The 19,913-nt window shown below is 38.6% G+C and overlaps 1 protein-coding gene across 2 annotated transcripts; it reads left to right on the top strand.

Moving 5' to 3' along the window:
• The first annotated feature begins 16,264 nt into the window (after positions 1 to 16,264).
• LOC114312678 (beta-1,4-N-acetylglucosaminyltransferase family protein) lies at positions 16,265 to 19,472 on the top strand. Of its 2 annotated transcripts, none has more exons than XM_028258960.2 (2): positions 16,265 to 16,781; positions 17,944 to 19,472. In XM_028258960.2, the coding sequence occupies exons 1-2, from the start codon at positions 16,728 to 16,730 to the stop codon at positions 19,042 to 19,044; spliced, it is 1,155 nt and encodes a 384-aa protein (XP_028114761.1). In that variant the 5' UTR covers positions 16,265 to 16,727; the 3' UTR covers positions 19,045 to 19,472. The 2 variants fall into 2 exon arrangements, with proteins under 2 accessions (XP_028114761.1, XP_082756949.1); XM_082900823.1 differs by having other exon boundaries at positions 16,267 to 16,781; positions 17,947 to 19,472.
• Positions 19,473 to 19,913: the final 441 nt, after the last annotated feature.

Genomic DNA, 19,913 nt, shown 5'->3' with positions numbered 1-19,913 from the left:
TATGTTTGTAATTTTTTTTTGTCTCCCACCTGCATGTAATTCTCTCCAAAATTAAAATGCTTGTGGGGATATATTTTCTGAATACCAACACGTGGCATGGTGACGCCGATGTGTCAGCCGAGGTGCCACGTGTCGTGGTAGTTAGGCCGAGGTGATCTCGGAGTTGCCGAGGTTATCTCCGAAGATATCGGAATCCGAGATAAGCGAATAAGGGACAAGAGTCCTGAGACGAAGAGGGGACTTAACCAAGATAAAGATAAAGCTCTTAGGGAGTTTATCTTTATCTTTTAAGGAGTCCAAAGTAGACACTGAATTGGAATTCATAGAAGTCATACTTCTAGTAGGACTTGGATTGAATATATTATAAAAGAGAGGCACCCCCGTGGGTCAAAGGTATGCAATTTATGTTTTGAGTATTAAGGTTTGCACTTGATTATCTTTGAGAGATATACTGACTTGATCGTCGGAATGCCCCCGGGTGGAAGAACCACCGCCGGAGCCTTTTCTTTCTGTTTCAGGTTGCTGAAGCCATCTATTCTGCCTGTGCTCTCCAATTGATCACTAAGCAGGCAGTGTGGTCAGGTTTTCACCCACACAATTTGGCGCCATCTGTGGGAACGAAGGAAGAATAGATGGCCAGTAACGGACAGCAGGAAAATATTGGGGATGACGCTCCCGCTGGGAGTGGCAGACCAATTGACCTTGACATTGAAGGAGACAACCACAATACAGAAGCCCGTGACCAGGGTCACAGAGAGAAAGACGTCATTCAGGAGGGCGACACGTCAAAAAGGACAGACCAAGGAAAGTACTACAATGAAGATAACCTCCAGGTATGGAGGTACAGATGCCTACGGAGGGATGAGGAAGTAAAATAATTGGTGAACAAGTTGGCAGACCTTCAGTCAGTCGTCAACTTCATGATGCAGAATAATGTTATGCAGCCACCATACCCGCTGCAAGATACGCCGATGCCAGCAACCAACGCCCAGAAGGGCGGAAGAAAAACAATCCCCGACGTCCCTCAACATACCAGAAGCGGAAGGCATTCTCACCGGCCTTCCAGGGAAGTCGGACGAGAAGAGCCGAGGCAAGAGGAGTCCCGAAGGACCCACCACATGAAGAATCCAGAGCCCAAAGAACATCGGCATGTTCAAAGGCAAGCACTTTGTTTTGACACAACCCATGGAGAAAGATCCAAACGGGCCCACCACGAGGCCGAAAGCAGCGTACCAAAAAGACTAAAATCCATAGACAGCCGAGCTCCAGGGAGGAGTAAAGAAGACCTGAGGGACTACCTAAAAAGGAGGCAGCAGAATGTTGAAGCCGAGGTAAACTCCCCAGTAAAACCGAAGACAGCCTTCTCGGTGGAACTGGACAAATTCGAACCACCAAAGAGATTCAGTATGCCGAGGTTTCAAATTTATGATGGTAAGTCAGATCCAAACTTTCATGTTGGACTATACCTGAATTCAATGGTGTTATATAGCGGGAACGAGCCGTTGCTCTGCAAAGTATTCCCCTCATCCTTTGGGGAAATTGCATCTGATTGGTTCCATAAATTACCAAAGGGAAGCATAAAGACATGGGAAGACCTGGCCGAGATGTTTGTGGCCAGGTTCGTGACCAACAAGCTGCAACCCCTGAGGGTTGATGCCTTGATGGCTCTAAGAATCACCAAGGAAGAAGGCCTTAGGGCTTATGCGAAGAGGTACTACGAGGTGTTCAACCGAATACCCGAATGCAACCAAGAGGTAGCGGTCTTGTCTTTCAAGAACGGCCTGAAAGATGACTGCCCGCTACGGAAGTCTTTGGCAAAAACATTGCCAAAAAGTATGGAAGAACTCATGGCAAGAATTGAGAAGTATGCCAGAGCCGAAGAAGATACATCGGGAAACAAAGAGATAAAGCAAGAAAAGGGAAACGGCTCGCCGAAGCGAAGCCGAGGCAACAATGGGCCGACCAAACAAGAAACAGAGTTGAGAAGTAAACAGGCGGTAACGACGGTATTCCGGATCCCAATCCATAAAGTCCTAGATCAAATTCGAAATCAACCTTATTTCAGGGCTCCGGCAAGAGCACCAGGGGAATTCATGGGAAGGAACGTTGGTAGACGTTGTGCCTACCACAATGAAGAAGGGCACCCAACTCAAGGTTGCAGAGCCTTGAAAGCACACTTGGAGGACCTGGTAAGACAAGGCCTTCTGAGGGACCTGGTCGATGAAGCCAGGACAAGGGAAGAACAGGCAAGGTTGCCTCAAGCACCAGCAGCACCGCCTCCCCCAGCACAACTACCACAAGCAGGAGGACCGAGGGTAGTTAATGTGATCCACTCAAGGGTCAACGAAAACGAAGTCAGAGGGGAGACCCAGAGGGTAAGACATTTACAGCATGTCTACCAAGTCGGGGAGAAGAGACATCGGCCAGAAGAATACCAAGGGCCGGTAATAGCCTTTACTGAAGCCGATCTGGAATTGGTCCAACATTCGCATAATGATACGTTGGTAGTATCCCTCCAGGTAGGGGAGTGCCAAGTGAAACGCATCCTAATGGATCAAGGCAGCTCTTGTGACATCATGTATGTCAGATGTTACAAGGAGCTGGGCCTTCACCCTGATGACTTAGAACAATCCAACGGCCCGATGGTCGGCTTCAATGGAACGCCGACATGGCCACTGGGCGCAACAAGCTTGGAAGTACAAGCCGGCACTAAGAAAATCAAGACGGAATTTCTGGTAATTGACACGCCCTCACCATACAACATCATCTTGGGAAGGCCGTGGTTGCATGCAATGGGGGCAGTTCCCTCAACGTTGCATCAACTACTACGGTTTCCAACAGAGCATGGGATTGAAGAAGTCAGAGGAGATCAACTGCAAGCAAAAAATTGCTCCATGACAGCAATGAAGTCCACCTGTAGTATACGGGAGCCAAGGAAAGCAGAAGTTGAAGATGAGGACATGGAGGTCCTAGAAGACGTCGGGAAAGAACCAGCCGAAAAGAGCGAAGAGGCGCTAAAAAAAGTTTTCATCCAAGAGGGCGACGAAGAGCGCTTCTTTCTTCTCGACTCAGGATTAGCTAGAGAAGAAGAGAGAGAACTGGAAGATTTTTTGAGGGCAAACATAGAGGTGTTCGCCTGGACACCTTACGAAATGCCTGGCATTGACCCCGAGGTCACTTGCCACAGACTGAATGTCGACAGGTCGGCAAAACCTGTGATTCAACGAGCCAGAAGACCGACATTGATGCACGTCGAAGCAGTAGAAGAAGAGATAGACAGACTCCTGGAGGCCAAGGCCATTCGAGAAGTTCAGTACCCAACATGGCTGTCCAACACAGTAGTAGTAAAAAAGAAGAATGGCAAATTGAGGGTTTGTGTAGACTTTACCAGCCTCAACAAAGCCTGCCCCAAAGACAGCTTTCCTCTGCCCAAGATCGACCAACTGGTAGATGCTACTTCAGGACATGAAAGGATGAGTTTTTTAGATGCATACAGAGGGTACCACCAGATCGCCATGTACCCTCCAGACGAGGAGAAGACCGCGTTCATCACCCCTAAAGGCCTGTACTGTTACAAGGTAATGCCTTTTGGGTTGAAAAACGCAGGAGCAACCTATCAGAGGTTAGTGACAAAGATGTTTAAACACCTGATTGGCAAAACAGTAGAAGTCTACATCGACGATATGGTCGTGAAGACCAAGGAATCAAGGGGTCATCTTGCCGACCTAAAAGAGGTCTTCGACATACTCAAAAGATATCGGCTCCGACTCAACGCCTCGAAATGCGCCTTTGGAGTTGGATCAGGTAAATTTTTGGGGTATCTGGTAACAAGAAAGGGCATTGAGGCCAGCCCAGACCAAATCAAGGCCATCCTGGAACTACAGAGCCCAACATCGGCAAAGCAAGTTCAAATGCTTACTGGAAGGGCCGCAGCCCTAAACAGATTCATCAGCAGAAGCTCAGATAAGTACAGACCCTTCTTCAACCTGGTGAAAAAAGCCACAGACTTCCTATGGACAGAAGAATGTGAAGCCGCCTTAACCAACCTAAAAAAGTACTTGACCACAACTCCGGTTCTTTCCAACCCAGTACCAGGAGAGGAACTGTTTTTGTACTTAGCAGTCTCAGAACACGCAATCAGTGCAGTTCTAATCCGAGAAGAAAAATGGGAGCAAAAGGCTGTTTATTATGTAAGTAAAACTTTGGCCGACGCAGAAACAAGATACCTGCCACTGGAAAAATTAATGCTGGCCTTAGTAATGGCATCAAAGAAGTTGAACCATTACTTTCAGGCACACAAGATTGTGGTCCTAACAGAGCACCCATTGAAATCCTTGTTGCAACAAGGAGACTTAACAGGAAGGATAGCAAGATGGGCAGTAACCCTGGGCCAGTTTGACCTGGAGTTCAGGCCGAGAACAGCAATAAAGGGTCAAGTCTTGGCCGATTTCGTCGCAGAACTCACACCTGAAACCATCACACGTCAGGCTCCGTCGAGCCAAGATGAGCATTGTCCCAACAAGCAAAAAGAGTCCCAGCCAAAAACAAAAAAGCAAGAGAAGGAGAAGCTCAGACCCTGCAGCATCTACATCGGCGATTCATTCAGACTATTCGTCGATGGAAGTTCAAACCGCCAGGGAGCAGGGGCAGGAGTACTGTTGATATCTCCAGATGGAGAAATAGTAGAACAGTCTATCCGTTTGGGGTTCAAAGCCTCAAACAATGAGGCAGAATATGAAGCGTTAATTGCAGGGCTAAAACTGGCAGCAGCAGTAGAAGCAGATGAGGTAATTGTTTTTTGTGATTCACAACTCATTGTTAACCAGTCAACAGGAGAATTTGCAGCCAGGGACGAAAGAATGTCGGCATATGCAAAGGAAGTCATCAGATTGGCAGCACTATTTCAGAACTACAGATTACTCCAAGTTAGCCGAGATGACAACACCCACGCCGATGCGTTGGCTAACCTAGCCAGTTTAATTCAAACTGGAAAAACAAGGACAATTATGATCGACTACATGTCGGCCCCGAGCATAGATAAACAGAGCACCGAACAAGAAACATTATGCGTAGACTTGGGACCAAGCTGGATGGATGCAATCATCGCATTCATAAAAGGGGAAGCTGCCAGAAGACCATAAGGAAGCACATAAAATTAGACTGAAGTCGGCTAGATTCAATCTAACAGCAGAAGGCCATCTCTACAGGAGGTCCTTCACTGGGCCGCTTTTAAGGTGCGTACACCCTTTACAGGTTGAAGATTTTCTTTACGAAATTCATGAAGGAATTTGTGGAAGCCATGCTGGGGGCAGATCATTAGCCCACAGGGCCATTACCCAGGGGTATTGGTGGCCCTACATGCAAAAGGATGCCGAAGCCTATGTGAAGAAGTGCGAACAATGCCAAAGGTTTGCACCTTTGATACATCAGCCAGCTGCCGACCTGAACCCAGTATCCAGCCCTTGGCCGTTTGCCCAATGGGGCATGGACCTGGTTGGACAACTTCCCCAGGCAACTAGGCAGAGAAAATACTTGCTGGTAGCAACAGACTACTTTACAAAATGGATAGAGGCAGAACCTCTTGCCAAAATCCGAGATGTGGACGTCAAGAATTTTATATGGAAAAACATTATCACCAGATTTGGGATTCCAAGAGCAATAGTTGCCGACAACGGAACACATTTTGATAGCAAACTCATCAAGAACTTTTGTGCAAAATTCAAAATAAAGAATTATTTCTCAACACCAAGTTTTCCTTAAAGCAATAGGCAAGCAGAAGCATCCAACAAAGTAATTCTGGATGGAATAAAGAAGAGGCTGCAGGCAGCAAAAGGAAAGTGGGTAGACGAGTTGCCCAACGTACTTTGGGCATATCGGACTACGCCGAGAAGATCAACAGGAGAATCCCCCTTTGCCATGGCTTATGGCACAGAAGCAGTCATCCCATTGGAGATCGGCATCCCAGGGATCAGAACCCAGGGAGTAGAGAATGGCACCAATGACGTACTCTTAGCCCGAGATCTGGATTTGTTGGAAGAACGAAGAGAGAAAACTGCAATTCAGCTTGCAGTATACCAGCAACAGCTTGCCAGAGCTTACAACAAGAAGGTCAATCCAAGAGATTTTCAAGTCGGCGACCTAGTCCTGAGAAAAGTCGTCGGGAACAAGAAGGATCCCAGGGAAGGCAAGCTTGGCCCAAACTGGGAAGGACCCTACAGAATTACTTCAGTATTAGGCAATGGAGCTTATCGGCTTGAGGACAATGAGGGCAAAGCATTGCCCAGACCTTGGAATACTTGTAACTTGAAATTTTTCTATCATTAGATGTACATCATTTTTTGGCCGATATCATCAATAAAGACTTTTCAGAATTCTTTCAACACATATGATTGATAAAGTTATACATTGATGTTTATTGAAGACATAATTAATGTGAACCCAAGTCAAACTCAGGTTCACATTGGGGGCAAAGAAAAGGCCGAGATTATTCCTTAATTCACTTGTTGAAATTTGTAGCAATTTACAAGTTGGAATTAAGCTGATTCCTTATCTTCACTTGTTGAAATTTGTAGCAATTTACAAGTTGAAGTTAAGCCGAGATTATTCCTTAATTCACTTGTTGAAATTTGTAGCAATTTACAAGTTGGAATTAAGCTGGTTCCTTATCTTCACTTGTTGAAATTTGTAGCAATTTACAAGTTGAAGTTAAGCCGATATTATTCCTTAATTCACTTGTTGAAATTTGTAGCAATTTACAAGTTGGAATTAAGCTGGTTCCTTATCTTCACTTGTTGAAATTTGTAGCAATTTACAAGTTGAAGTTAAGCCGAGATTATTCCTTAATTCACTTGTTGAAATTTGTAGCAATTTACAAGTTGGAATTAAGCTGATTCCTTATCTTCACTTGTTGAAATTTGTAGCAATTTACAAGTTGAAGTTAAGCCGAGATTATTCCTTAATTCACTTGTTGAAATTTGTAGCAATTTACAAGTTGGAATTAAGCTGATTCCTTATCTTCACTTGTTGAAATTTGTAGCAATTTTGCAAGTTGAAGTTAAACCGAGGTTATTACTTAAGTTCTCATAGCAATATATGGGTTGCTTAAGCCTAAGGAAGATGCTTAACACTTGTTGAAATTTGTAGCAATTTACAAGTTTATGTTAAGCCGACATATGATCACCCGCTGAGGTATACAGAAATTTACAAGTTGAAGTAAAGGCTAAGTATATTGTTTAAACACTTGTTGAAATTTGTAGCAATTTACAAGTAGGTTAGACCGAGATCGCTGTTTAATACTTGTTGAAACTTGAGAAGAAACTTGCAAAGTTTATATTAAGTAGTATATGTTTTATACTTGTTAAAATTTATGAAAAGTTTGCAGGTCAGTACCTTACCGAAGTAAAAGTTTTATAGTTATACCCGAGGTATATAACCCCGAGAAGATTACACAAAGGAAGCAAAATAAAAAAGCATGCAAAAATTTCTAAGTATAGAACTGTGCAGAAGCAATCAACAGAACATCAGAAGATTAAAAACATTCATAGAAGGAACAGTTGCAGTTACATAGAGAAAAAGCTACGTCGGCCATAGAAGGAGTTTTTCATTGTCCAGAATTAAAAGAGAGTACAAATTGCAAAGTGCAGAAAAAGAAGAAAAAAGTACAAAAGACATTTTTTCAAGACTCTTCAGTGTTAGCCGCTGCAGGGACTGGGACCTCGGACGATTCTGGTGGAACCTCCTCGGCAACCTTTTCTGCTTCAATCTCAGCATCAATCTCAGCCAGCGTATTGTCTAGATTTCTTTCAGCCAAAAGAAGGTCGGATGATAGTTGCCCGATGGCAATTTCCTTGGGTGCCCCCCCCCAACCTCATCACCCTCCTCATCCAAGGTTAAATCCATCACTTGCTCAGCAGGAGGAGGGGACTTAGCTTCAGCAGCATCCTTGGGTTTTCTCACCAAGGCCTCATCATCATTTTTTCCTTCATCCTCATCTTCGGCATCAGCCTCAGTCTTTGATTCAACCTGACTTGGAGGAGGAAATGGTAAAGGAATGGCATCGGCCTTACGAAAGGGCGAGTCAACAGGAAGATCAAGTTTTTTTATCAGGGACATCCAACCAAGGGAAAATCCCCTGTTGCATGCCTGCCTGACTTGAAGTTTATAATCCTTTGTGACGTCGGCCATACCCTGGGCGTAGGCCTTTTCATCAGCTTCTTTGACTTCGGCCTCCTTGGTGGCCAAAGCCTGCTGGAGCTCCTTCTCAACCTGGGCCTTTTTCACTTCGGCCTCCTTCTTCTCAGCTTCAGCTACTTTTCGGATAGCCTCAGCAGACTCCGCTTTCTCTTCGGCCATCTGCTGGGCCTTAGTAGCCGCCTCGGCCTGATCTTCCAATTTTTTCATCCTTGATTCAAGAGATTTGATCTCTTTCTTCATGGAAGATGCTTCCCTCTTCATATCAACCAATCTTTGCCGATTTTCAAAATATTGCATTGAAAATGAATGGGCGTGCTGAATGGCCTAAAGAAAAATAGAAGTATTAGAAAATATTCTCAGTAAGAAACAAAAGGGAAAATCACAAGTGCAAACAGAAACACTTACTTGAACGGAGTGTTGGAGCATAAGGGCGTAATTCTCATACTTACTCAGCCCAGCATTTCGTTCCAGATCATTCGGAATGAGAAGAGCAGTGCTGAGGGCGACACCAACGTTGATATCGTCGGCACTTTCACTGGCCATGATAGGCCTATCCTCCAGAGTTAGTTGAGGGGCCCATGGAACGTCGGGCTTCTTTGACACCGAGGTCGTCGCAGACGATGACCTTAGCCTCTTTGATTGTGTGGACCCCGAGGGTTGGGTCTCAGCAGATCTTTTTGTGGAAGCAGAGGTAGCCTTTTTGCTCTCAGCCAGTTGAGAGATAGGTAAAGCATCCTCAGCCTCGGCGTCAGTGGCCTTGGCTTTGGGCTGAGCCTTTTTTACTCTCTTCGGCTTTGGTGGGGGCATCGCATGCGATGGTACAACATCAGCGTCGGTTGGAAGGTCGGCAAGAAGATCTTGAACGACAGGCCTTGGACGAACCATCTCGGCAGTCTTTACAAGTCTCCGTCGACGTTTACGTTCTGGAATTGGTATTAAGTAGGGGGCCGAAGTGGATGGAAGATCGGCTGGGTCAGAGGTAGATCCTTGATCTGTTCGGGATGAAGACGCGGTTACAGTTGTGGCAGTTGGTGGGGAAAGACTCTTTTTCTTCTTTTTTGGGACGTCGGGTAATGTGGATTTGTATGTCGGAATGAAATTCAGCAACAAGGGAGCCTTGCGCTTGTGGATAGGAAGACCAAGAAGCTTCTTTAAGTCTTTTCCAGGGAAGAAGGATTGATGGAAGTTCTTTGGTGGCTGATGAAGATCTGCAGGACAAGCAAACAGACATTAGAAACAGACAAAATTTTAAAAGACTTAAATAAAAAAACAACTAAGTGTTGGCACTGGGCTCTTACCCTTGCCCTCTTTAACTGATCGAGGAAGAGGGTAAAGATGGACATCTTCGTCTGGGCCAAATTCCCAATTTCCCGAAGCGATAACAAAGTCATCCCCAGCCCCCTTGTTGGAGTCTGGGAGGTCGGCAACAATTTTGAACTCGGTAGACCTCGGCTTAAGGTAATAAACAAAGCCCCTTTCCTTCAGGTTGAGGGGGCACATTGTATAACAGTACTGAAGGTCGGCCAGGGTGATCCTAAGATTCTCCTGCCTAGCTAAAGCTATAATACCGTTAATCACCCTATAGGAGTTGATGGTAAGTTGCATGGGGTTCAGCTTGTAGAAATAAAGAATTTCACGAAACAAGGGATCAAGTGGAAGCCGAAGTCCACATTCAGTAAAGGCAACTATAGGAAAGGGCATCGTATGGTCTGTGGGCATGATGGTATCATCGTCCCCAGCTAGCTTAAGGTGAACATCGGCTGGGATAGAGAATTCCTGCCTAAAGTATTCAAGTTTTGTTGGGGTATTTACCCTATGCCTCCACATACCCATTACGTCGGCCTAAACAAAAAGGAGTGTGTTTCAGAAGATGGGCGTTTTAGAAGGATTGTAAAAACCTCGCCAAAGGCCTAGGAAAGGACTGATAAGGCTTGTTTCGGTTTTTCCTAAAATTTGAAGGTTCTACACACAAATCCCAAGCCTAAGAACTATAAAGATCAAGATCGAAGGCACAGATTTGGGACAGATACAAAAAAGAGAAAACAAAGACGAAGTTTCAGATTCAAGAACAAAGATGGACTATCAGAAACACGAAGAATACAAAGGGATAAAGGTCAAGAATTATGGCAAGAAAAATGTTGAAACAGTGCAAATGTTCAAAATATGAGAGAAATCGAGCAACAAAGCAGTAATGGTAAAAACACATAAAAAATTGGGAGTAAAGGAAACAGGGCCTTACCAGAACAAATGAAGTCGGAAAGAACGACGCCAAGAAATAGTAACGATTGCAGGCACAACGAAACGGAGGAAACTTTGCTAAGGTGAAGGGACAAAAAATCGCAGAACTTCGAGTTAGAACAATGGCAGATTCGAAAGAGCTTTTGCAGAGAGAAAGAGCAAGAAATCAGAATGAAAAAGTGAAGAAAGAAAGAGGCAAAGAAAAGTTTTGTCAAAAACTTGAAACGGCGGCAAAAATAGGGCATTTATTACGCCTAGAGCAACGCACGCGTCAGACGGCGCAGACGAATGACAGACAACTTTCAGGCGCGTCACAGACACACTCCAATGAAGACAAAACACGTGAAAGGAACGGTTAGATATGCATGACAGCTCATGCGCGTGGAAGAGTACGTTCGAAACCTTGTTCTCCGAAGAGAACACATCGGTTGGAAGTGGATTATCTCGGCTAAACAGTTTTTGAGCCATCATTCAGAAAAGAAATATCGAAATATCGATATAGGTTTCATCACCTCAAAATGCCGAGGTAATAGAACCTAGGGGCAGTTGTGGGGATATATTTTCTGAATACCAACACGTGGCATGGTGACGCCGATGTGTCAGCCGAGGTGCCACGTGTCGTGGTAGTTAGGCCGAGGTGATCTCGGAGTTACCGAGGTTATCTCCGAAGATATCGGAATCCGAGATAAGCGAATAAGGGACAAGAGTCCTAAGACGAAGAGGGGACTTAACCAAGATAAGGATAAAGCTCTTAGGGAGTTTATCTTTATCTCTTAAGGAGTCCAAAGTAGACACTGAATTGGAATTCATAGAAGTCATACTTCTAGTAGGACTTGGATTGAATATATTATAAAAGAGAGGCACCCCCGTGGGTCAAAGGTATGCAATTTATGTTTTGAGTATTAAGGTTTGCACTTGATTATCTTTGAGAGATATACTGACTTGATCGTCGGAGTGCCCCCGGGTGGAAGAACCACCGCCGGAGTCTTTTCTTTCTGTTTCAGGTTGCTGAAGCCATCTATTCTGCCTGTGCTCTCCAATTGATCACTAAGCAGGCAGTGTGGTCAGATTTTCACCCACACACCAAGTCTATGGTAAACTAGAGTTTGGTTATGCCTAAAATCGCGTTTATGATTATGTCAAAATAATATTTTTAAAATTATATCTTAACTTGATGCTAATTATGTTATAATCGAATAGATGCATGAAGTATACTCAAAGGAGGTATTAGTTGTGTTTGAATTTTAAATTTATATATAATAAAAAAAAAGTAACAAGAATATAAATTTTTTATAATTTTTTTTTTAGAACGTCTAAATTTTTTTTTTCTTCTCTCTATAAATATAAATAAATTGATCTTTCAAAGTATTCAAACAAGGTTCACTGCAGCCGATAGATTATGAACAAGTCAAGAAGAGTGAGGATTCCAAAGACGCGGATCCTTGATCACTTTTTCATTTATTTGACATTGATATTGGGGGGGGGGTTGAGGATTCCAAAGACGCGAATCCTTGATCACTGTTTCATTTATTTGATATTGATATTACCGGGGGGGTTTTGGGAAGTCAAAAAAAAAGAGGTTAGTTTTTAACTTTTTTATCCATTTTGAATCGCATTATCTCTCATATTTTTTATCAATAAAAAGATAAAATAGACTAAAAAAGGTCAAAAGTCAATTTTTTACTAATTTCTCAAAACACCATTATATATAATAATATATAATATACAATATATAAATAAAAAAAGAGTTTGGTGCATTTTTTATTCCTAAACTATCTATTGAATTTATTTAGTCCTAAAATATTTAATTCAAACCTATTTAATTTGTAAAAGGTTTGCAAAAATAAAATATATGTCCATACGTATTATAAATTAGTAAAAGACAATCCCCAATTAAGATTTTATTACAAAAAAATCTTTTAAATTTTTATTTTGTCTTTAAAATGTATTTTATTTCATCGTTTGTTTATATTAATATTAGAGTCTGATTTTTCAGTCTTACAAATAAATTATATGAATATTAGATATACTAAAGAAGTAAAATTAGATAATTTAAATAATATCACTTCTTTGCAAATAGTAATAGAACAAAATAATAAATTAATTAAAGTAATAAAATGAACTTAACGAAAAATTTAAAAACAATCAATTAGAAATTATTAACGAAATTTGGCATATAATATTAAATAAAGGCAAGCACGTACCCATTGTAGAAAATAAGTAAGAAAATACTATAGATAATTACCCTTTACCCTTATAAAATAAATTTAATATATGGATTGACGCCCATTTTTCAAAGACGGAATAAAAATTTAAATTTTTTTAAAAATAAAATTTTAACTAGGTAGGGTCTTTTATTAATTTCTAATATTTATAGTTCATGGACTAAATAAATAATTTGATGATAGTTTAGGGGTATAAAGTGTAATAAACCCATAAAAAATAATTTATTCACACAATTTTTTTCTTCTACAATTCCCCTAATTACATGACAAACAAAATTTAAAAAGTTAACCAACATTTAAATATTTTCTCAAAATTGTGCTTACATTCATTTTGTGTAGCCACTCATTAGAGGGATTATATAAAATAAAAAAAAATGCAAATATAATAACACTGCTAATATAATAATTGGGAATTACAATGACATTCAATTTGGACTAGGACTAGGTAATTTGGATCCATGTTCAGGAACTTGAAATTACAATGATAATCACTTTGGACTAGAACTAGGTAATCTGGACCCATGATGAGGCATTTGAATTGAGGCACCAAGATATTCATTCATTTATTTTTATATTCAATTAATTCTAGTTTTATCCGCACCCTCCACTTGTAATCGTGGAACCATTCCTCCCTCTTTCCCACATTGAACAATTCGTCCTCTCCCCTACTCAACATTGTGGTTTGTGGCCTAACTTTATCTAAGAATCAAGAATTCATCAAAAATTAATAACAATAATAATACTAATAATAAATAAAATTACATATTTTTATGATAATGTTACATTTGTTACGATTCAAAAATGTTTTGATGAAAAAATGTATAACAATATCGCAAACATGCATAATATTATAAAAAACACTACAACAAATTAATATTTTACATACAAAAATTTAGAAATAAAATTATTTTTTAGGGACCAAATATTTTAATTGCCAAAAGTGTTATTGACGAAATTTGACATTTAATAATGAATTACTATCATTTTGAAAACAAAAATTTCAAATTGTTTGGTCCTTCAAAGTGCATTTTTAGTGATATTTTTTAAATTTTGTGACTAAAAATTCTTTTTTTGAGGACTACTTTTTAGTGATGACACTTGCAATAACAAAAATTGGTCCTTAAATACTTTTGTAATAAAATTTTCTCTTTTATACATGAAAAAATTGTGTTCCTAAACTCTTATATGTTATAGTGAAAATATATAACTCGAATTACAATTTATCGTAACATTACTTAAAAATTATGTAATATTTATTACAAAAATATGCAATATATCACAAAAATGCAATAAAAGAAAATATAATGTGTAGAAAATAAAACCAATGGACTAAAAGACATATAAGACTCAATTTCAAATCTATTGCCCCCTTAATGACAAAAGATGTCACAAGATATACCTCTTGCAAATTCTATCTTCCCTAGGTAATGCTTAATTTTTGTGCAAAAAATACCATATATACCGGTTAAAATTGACTATTAAAGTTGGATAATATTTGACGTGTCACAAATATATCAGCTCTTTTTCACACTATATTAATAACTATTATTGTTCCAATATACCATCAAGAATTTCACTTTTAAAATTGTCACAAAGCACATCTCAAATGAGCAATATTATTTTGTAATAATAATTAAACAACATAATCAAATTCAGAATAACACAAAAAAAAGTTTTAAATAATATTAAAAATATCTAAAATTTTATACACTTGTCCAAAATGTATAAACTCACATTTCGTTCAAAATATACAAACTCGCAGAATGAATATTTGTAATATGCAAATGCAACAAGGGAATATTTTGAAAAGTTGATAAAAAATTAGTTTTTAGGCTTTTTTAACTTATTTTTTTTTTATGAATAGATTATGTGAGAAATAATATAACCTAAAATCAATAAAACATTAAAAATTGACTTTTTACCACCTTCTTAAAAGAGCACAAGAGAACAATGTGGCTGTCTATATATATATAATAACACTATGAAGGCCAACAATGCCTTTTTTACACCCTAATAATACCTAGAAACATTAGGTAGGATTAAGTACAATGCTCGGTTTATAAGTAGGGTTGGGATTTTTTCAAAGTAGGTCTATCATCTTTTACCCGAAAAAAAAAAAAAAAAAAAAAAAATGCTAAATAACACAAGGGTATGGCTTCTGTCCAGTCTGGGATCGGACTGAACCGTACTGTTGGGCTCGTAGAGGCTCACCACGAGTTCCGTTTTGATAATTTGAACCGTCAATGTGTAGAAATCGTCGAGTACTATATATTTGTAAAAAATTACGTTGATCGGATATCGATGGCTATGTGATCAAAACAATTTTTTGTCAACCGTTAATTTGTTTACCATCTAATTTTTTTAATACGAAACTGATTTGATCATATAGCTATCGATATCCAATCAACGTAAGTTTTCACAAGCATATAGTACTCAACGAGTTCTACACATTGAACGGCTTAGATTATCAAAACGTGACTCATGGTGGGCCTCCACGGACCCAACAGCACGGTACAATCCGATCCCAGACTGGACAGAAGCCATACCCATAACACAAACAAGGTAACAAAGTCTACATATATATTATATGTATAAAGTCTATGAATTTTACTTTAATTATCTCAAATTTATCTTGAATGAAAATGTGTGGTTAAAATTAAATTTGTATAGTGTGGAGTTTATAAATAGAATAAATTTAAATCACAAGATAATAATTTTAAATAATTTCTAAATAGTTAAATCTGAATTTATAATATTACTAATATTATATTAGCCAACCAAATAATAACTCAACTCAATGAGCTGTCTATGAAAAAAAATAATAAAAAGTTAAAATCTCAAAAGTTTTTTTAATATATATCACAACATTTTCATATACGGATCTTACTAATAATGTCCTTTAAGATAAAGGAATAAGAAAAAAATTTAAAAATATGAGATATTTTTTATTTATTTCTGAATACACTTCACTAATTTTATTCATATAATGTTTTTGTAACATTTTAATCTATTTTTAAAGATATTTTTTTACAACAAGCTTGTTGTTTTAAAAATCTCTTAAGGGCTTACCAGCTACAAGGTGTTAAGATTAAATCTCACGAAAACTAAACATTCTAAATCTTGGGGTCATTAAAAGTTCATCTTAGATATCTGATTATAAAAGAAAATTAAAGTACGTTTAAAATTGTTTTAAAAAATAATGAAACACCAAAATATTTATAATTTCAATACTTTTTTTACATATCTTAAAATACATTTATATATCTTAATATATCTTTCATACATTTTAATATATTTTTCAACACTAACCACAACTCTTAAAATTATTCTTAACATTTTAATGTTTTAACATATTTTAATAAATTTGAAAACGTGTATACAATGTAGTATGCAAATGCACCAATTCAAAGGAATAGAGAGGGCCGGTATAACGGATGTCTTGACCAGGTCAAACGGCGCGAGACCAACTAGCCGTAATCCCGTAGTCCGGAAAACAAATTAAAATGTCCTTAATATCCCCAAACCCCCTTAATCTTAATCCAAAGAATCGAAGGCTACATTAGTAAATTCATTATAAACAAAATCTATGGATTTTTTAATGTAGGGACAGTTGAGCAAAAAGAAACGGTTCTTTTGTTTTTCGTAATGTCATAGATTTACAACTCCTCGCTCCTATATATGTCTCTCTCCTATACATACAATGGCATTACAATTACAGATAAGATAAGCAAACCCTCTCAATTTGATTTTACTCTCTCTCTCTCTCTCTCCCCCCCCCTAATTCCTGGGATTTCAATAGGAGAGAGAAGCCACCAAACGGCTATAATTGACATTTTGAAGCTGTATCGACCAAAAATTTAGAAGATTGCCCTCGAAGATCGTTGTCTTTTGGGTAGTTTTTTTCTCTGTAATTCGTTGTCGATTCCCGGGGTTTTTGATCTTTTGGGTTTTTTTTATTTTTTATTTTTGGGGCAAATTTAAATTTATACAAACCCGGGAGAGTTGGAGATAGAGAAAGTAGGGGAAGAATCGAAAGTCGGCATTTTTTGGGTTAATTTGTATTGAATCCTCATGATGGCTGATGGGTATTCCAGTTCGAAGAAGACCGATAATATCTGTGGCCAGGTATTTTTTTTCTCTGCTCAGTAATTTTTTTTTTATGTTTGTCATTGTTGATTCTGGGAATTGGGTATTTGTAAAAAAAAATTAAAATTTGATTTTGTTGTTGAGTTCTGGGAAAAGGGTATGCCCGATTTCGTTCTTGTTTGGATTAAACAGAATTGGGTTATTTTTTTATTTTTTATTTTTATACCAAATTATTAGTTTGTTGACGTATCTGGATTGATATTTGGTTAGTATATATTATGCTAGTATGAATACAAGGTTGGTATTAAACCCTAGAACCGCAGGTTGTTGGTTTTACCCACTTTTTTCCCTTTTCAAACCCTGATTTTGAATTTGTTCGAAGCAATGAATTCATTATTCTTGCGCGGTTGCTCAGAATTTTCCTTTGTCCTGGATTTTCTCTGTCTCTCTCACAACAAAGAAATATATGCCTCTGTTGTGGAATTTTGGAATTAGTTTGTGTAGATTAATTTTGTTAGTTACCAATATTCAACTTGCTAGGTGAAGTTGGTGAACTTTAGTCTAAAAGGTGACCTATATCCGTGTCGTGTCCGTGTCGGACATCAACACTCATCGGATACTCTCCGGACATGTGTCCGACACTCATCTAAACGTGTCTTAATTTTTTATAAAGAATTTAAAGACTCAGACACCCTTTGGACACTTGGAAAACATGCGGGGCCATTGACTAGACACACGAAATTAATTATAAGTTTGAACAAAATACCTTAGAATAAGATGATAAAAGAAAAATAATGTCAATCTATAGAAATTAGTTATATTGTATTTATTTATTATCTTAGAATGACATGTTCATATATATGAAATTAAATATATAAAATTATATATTCTGTACGTGTCTCCCACGTGTCATGTTCTGCATTTTTTGAAAATTGTCGTATCTCTATGTCCGTGTCGTGTCACATGTCCGTATCCATGTCCATGTGAGGGTTTTTGGTTTGGAAATTGGATTGAATTTTTAGATTTAAATTGAGCAGTTTCATTGTAAATGGTGCTCTGAAGAATGCAAAACAGGAGCTATCACTCTTCATTATGCTAAGTTTCAAATTTCAGATTGTATCTTGACCTTGTATTGTGTGGTTATTGTGTTGTTTACTCAATCTGTGTGTCTAATATAAAAATTGTTGTGTTTAATTTGCAGCAGGAAACCCGTGGACTGCTGAGCATGTTGAGACTACGATGCTTGTTACGTGGGGTGGATGTGAGGATCTTGATGTTTTTGTTTCTGATTGTGCCAATAGCTTTAGTTAGTATCTATGTTCATGGTCAAAAGATCACCTACTTCCTTCGGCCAATCTGGCAATCTCCTCCAAAGCCATTCATCAATTTACCACATTATTATAATCCAAATGTTTCAATGGAGAATCTTTGCAAACTTCATGGTTGGAAAACTCGCGAATATCCGAGGCGAGTCTTTGATGCTGTACTGTTCAATAATGAAGTGGAGATGCTTACAATCCGATGGAAAGAATTGTATCCTTACATCACAAAGTTTGTTCTTATTGAATCAAACTCAACCTTTACTGCTTTGCCCAAGCCTCACTTTTTCTCTATCAATCGCGACCAGTTCAAATTTGTTGAGCCTCGGCTGACTTATGGGACAATTGGGGGGAGATTTAGGAAAGGCGAAAACCCGTTTGTCGAAGAAGCTTATCAAAGAGTAGCACTGGACCAGCTTCTCAGAATAGCAGGTATACAAGATGATGATCTATTGATTATGTCTGATGTGGATGAGATCCCTAGTGGACACACAATCAATCTCTTGAGATGGTGTGATGACATTCCTCCAAAGCTTCACCTTCAGCTGAGGAACTATTTGTACTCGTTCGAGTTCCTTTATGATCTTGACAGTTGGAGAGCTTCAGTCCATAGGTATCAAAGGGGTAAGACTAGGTATGCCCATTTTCGTCAGAGCGACTACCTCTTGGCAGATTCAGGATGGCACTGTAGTTTTTGCTTCCGCCGAATCAGTGAGTTTATATTCAAGATGAAAGCTTATAGTCATACCGATCGTGTGAGGTTTCCTCATTTCCTGAATCCCCAACGGATCCAGGACAAAATTTGTGAAGGGTCTGATCTCTATGACATGCTACCCGAGGAGTACACGTTTAAGGAGCTGATAGGGAAGATGGGATCGATACCTCATTCTTATTCAGCAGTACATCTTCCTGCATATTTGTTGAATAACGCGGATAAGTACAAGTACCTATTGCCGGGAAACTGCAGAAGAGAAAGTGGCTGAGTTTTCTAGGAAATCTTGTAAAGTTTGAGGTGAAGATTTTGTGTTGCAATGTGGAGGCTCCATTGGATAGATTGATATAAAGCTATACCTTATACCCAACAAAATCTAGGTCATTTAAAAGATTTGGTTGGTTTGTGGATTTTCTGGGGATGGTAAAGATTGTATTCTCTCTGGTTTTAGGTTTGAATCCGGGAGGAAATGAATGAAAGATTAGGAGATTTGCAGTAGAGTAGAATGTGACATTTCTCAGGCTTCTTTATTTAGGAACTCTGTTTCTTTGTTGCTGTCTTTTGAGGTTGACATAGTTAATTTATATTCATATATGCTGCTATCAACTTGGGTTGTTTTTTTACTCCTTTGTTTGTACCATCTAGTTTCTGTGGATCTTCTATTGAGCTCTATATACATTGATTTATCCTTTTTTTAAACCTTCCATGATATCCTAATTTTTCATCAAAATCCATTTCTATGTTTGGTTGACTAAAAAAATAATACAAAATATATTATAAATAAAACAATTATTAACCATTATAATTGTAATGGAGTGATCATTTTATTTCGTTCCATTTTGTTCCAATGAACTAAATAGAGCTTTCAAAGTCGAATTCTTGAGAATTGAAAATTGTTCTTTGTTTGGGATGTCCCTTTGCAAATTTTAAAGTGGGAGTGACTTGCCTTTGTTTGGCTGCATTTTTCAAATTAAAACAACTTTTGGTCATTCTACACCTTTAAACAAAGATCAGAATGCTCTTTGAATAATTTTCCTTTCTTTGGATAAAACTTTATGACATTTGTTTAACATTGACAAATGTTAAGGGGTGCATTTAGGACATTGTTTAACATTAAAATTAAATTGAAGGAAGTAGAAG

This window comes from Camellia sinensis, chromosome 1 (assembly GCF_055761805.1).
Source record: "Camellia sinensis isolate YWXY chromosome 1, ASM5576180v1, whole genome shotgun sequence".
Taxonomy (NCBI): Eukaryota; Viridiplantae; Streptophyta; class Magnoliopsida; order Ericales; family Theaceae; genus Camellia; species Camellia sinensis.
This window is presented reverse-complemented; position numbering and strand designations above follow the sequence as displayed.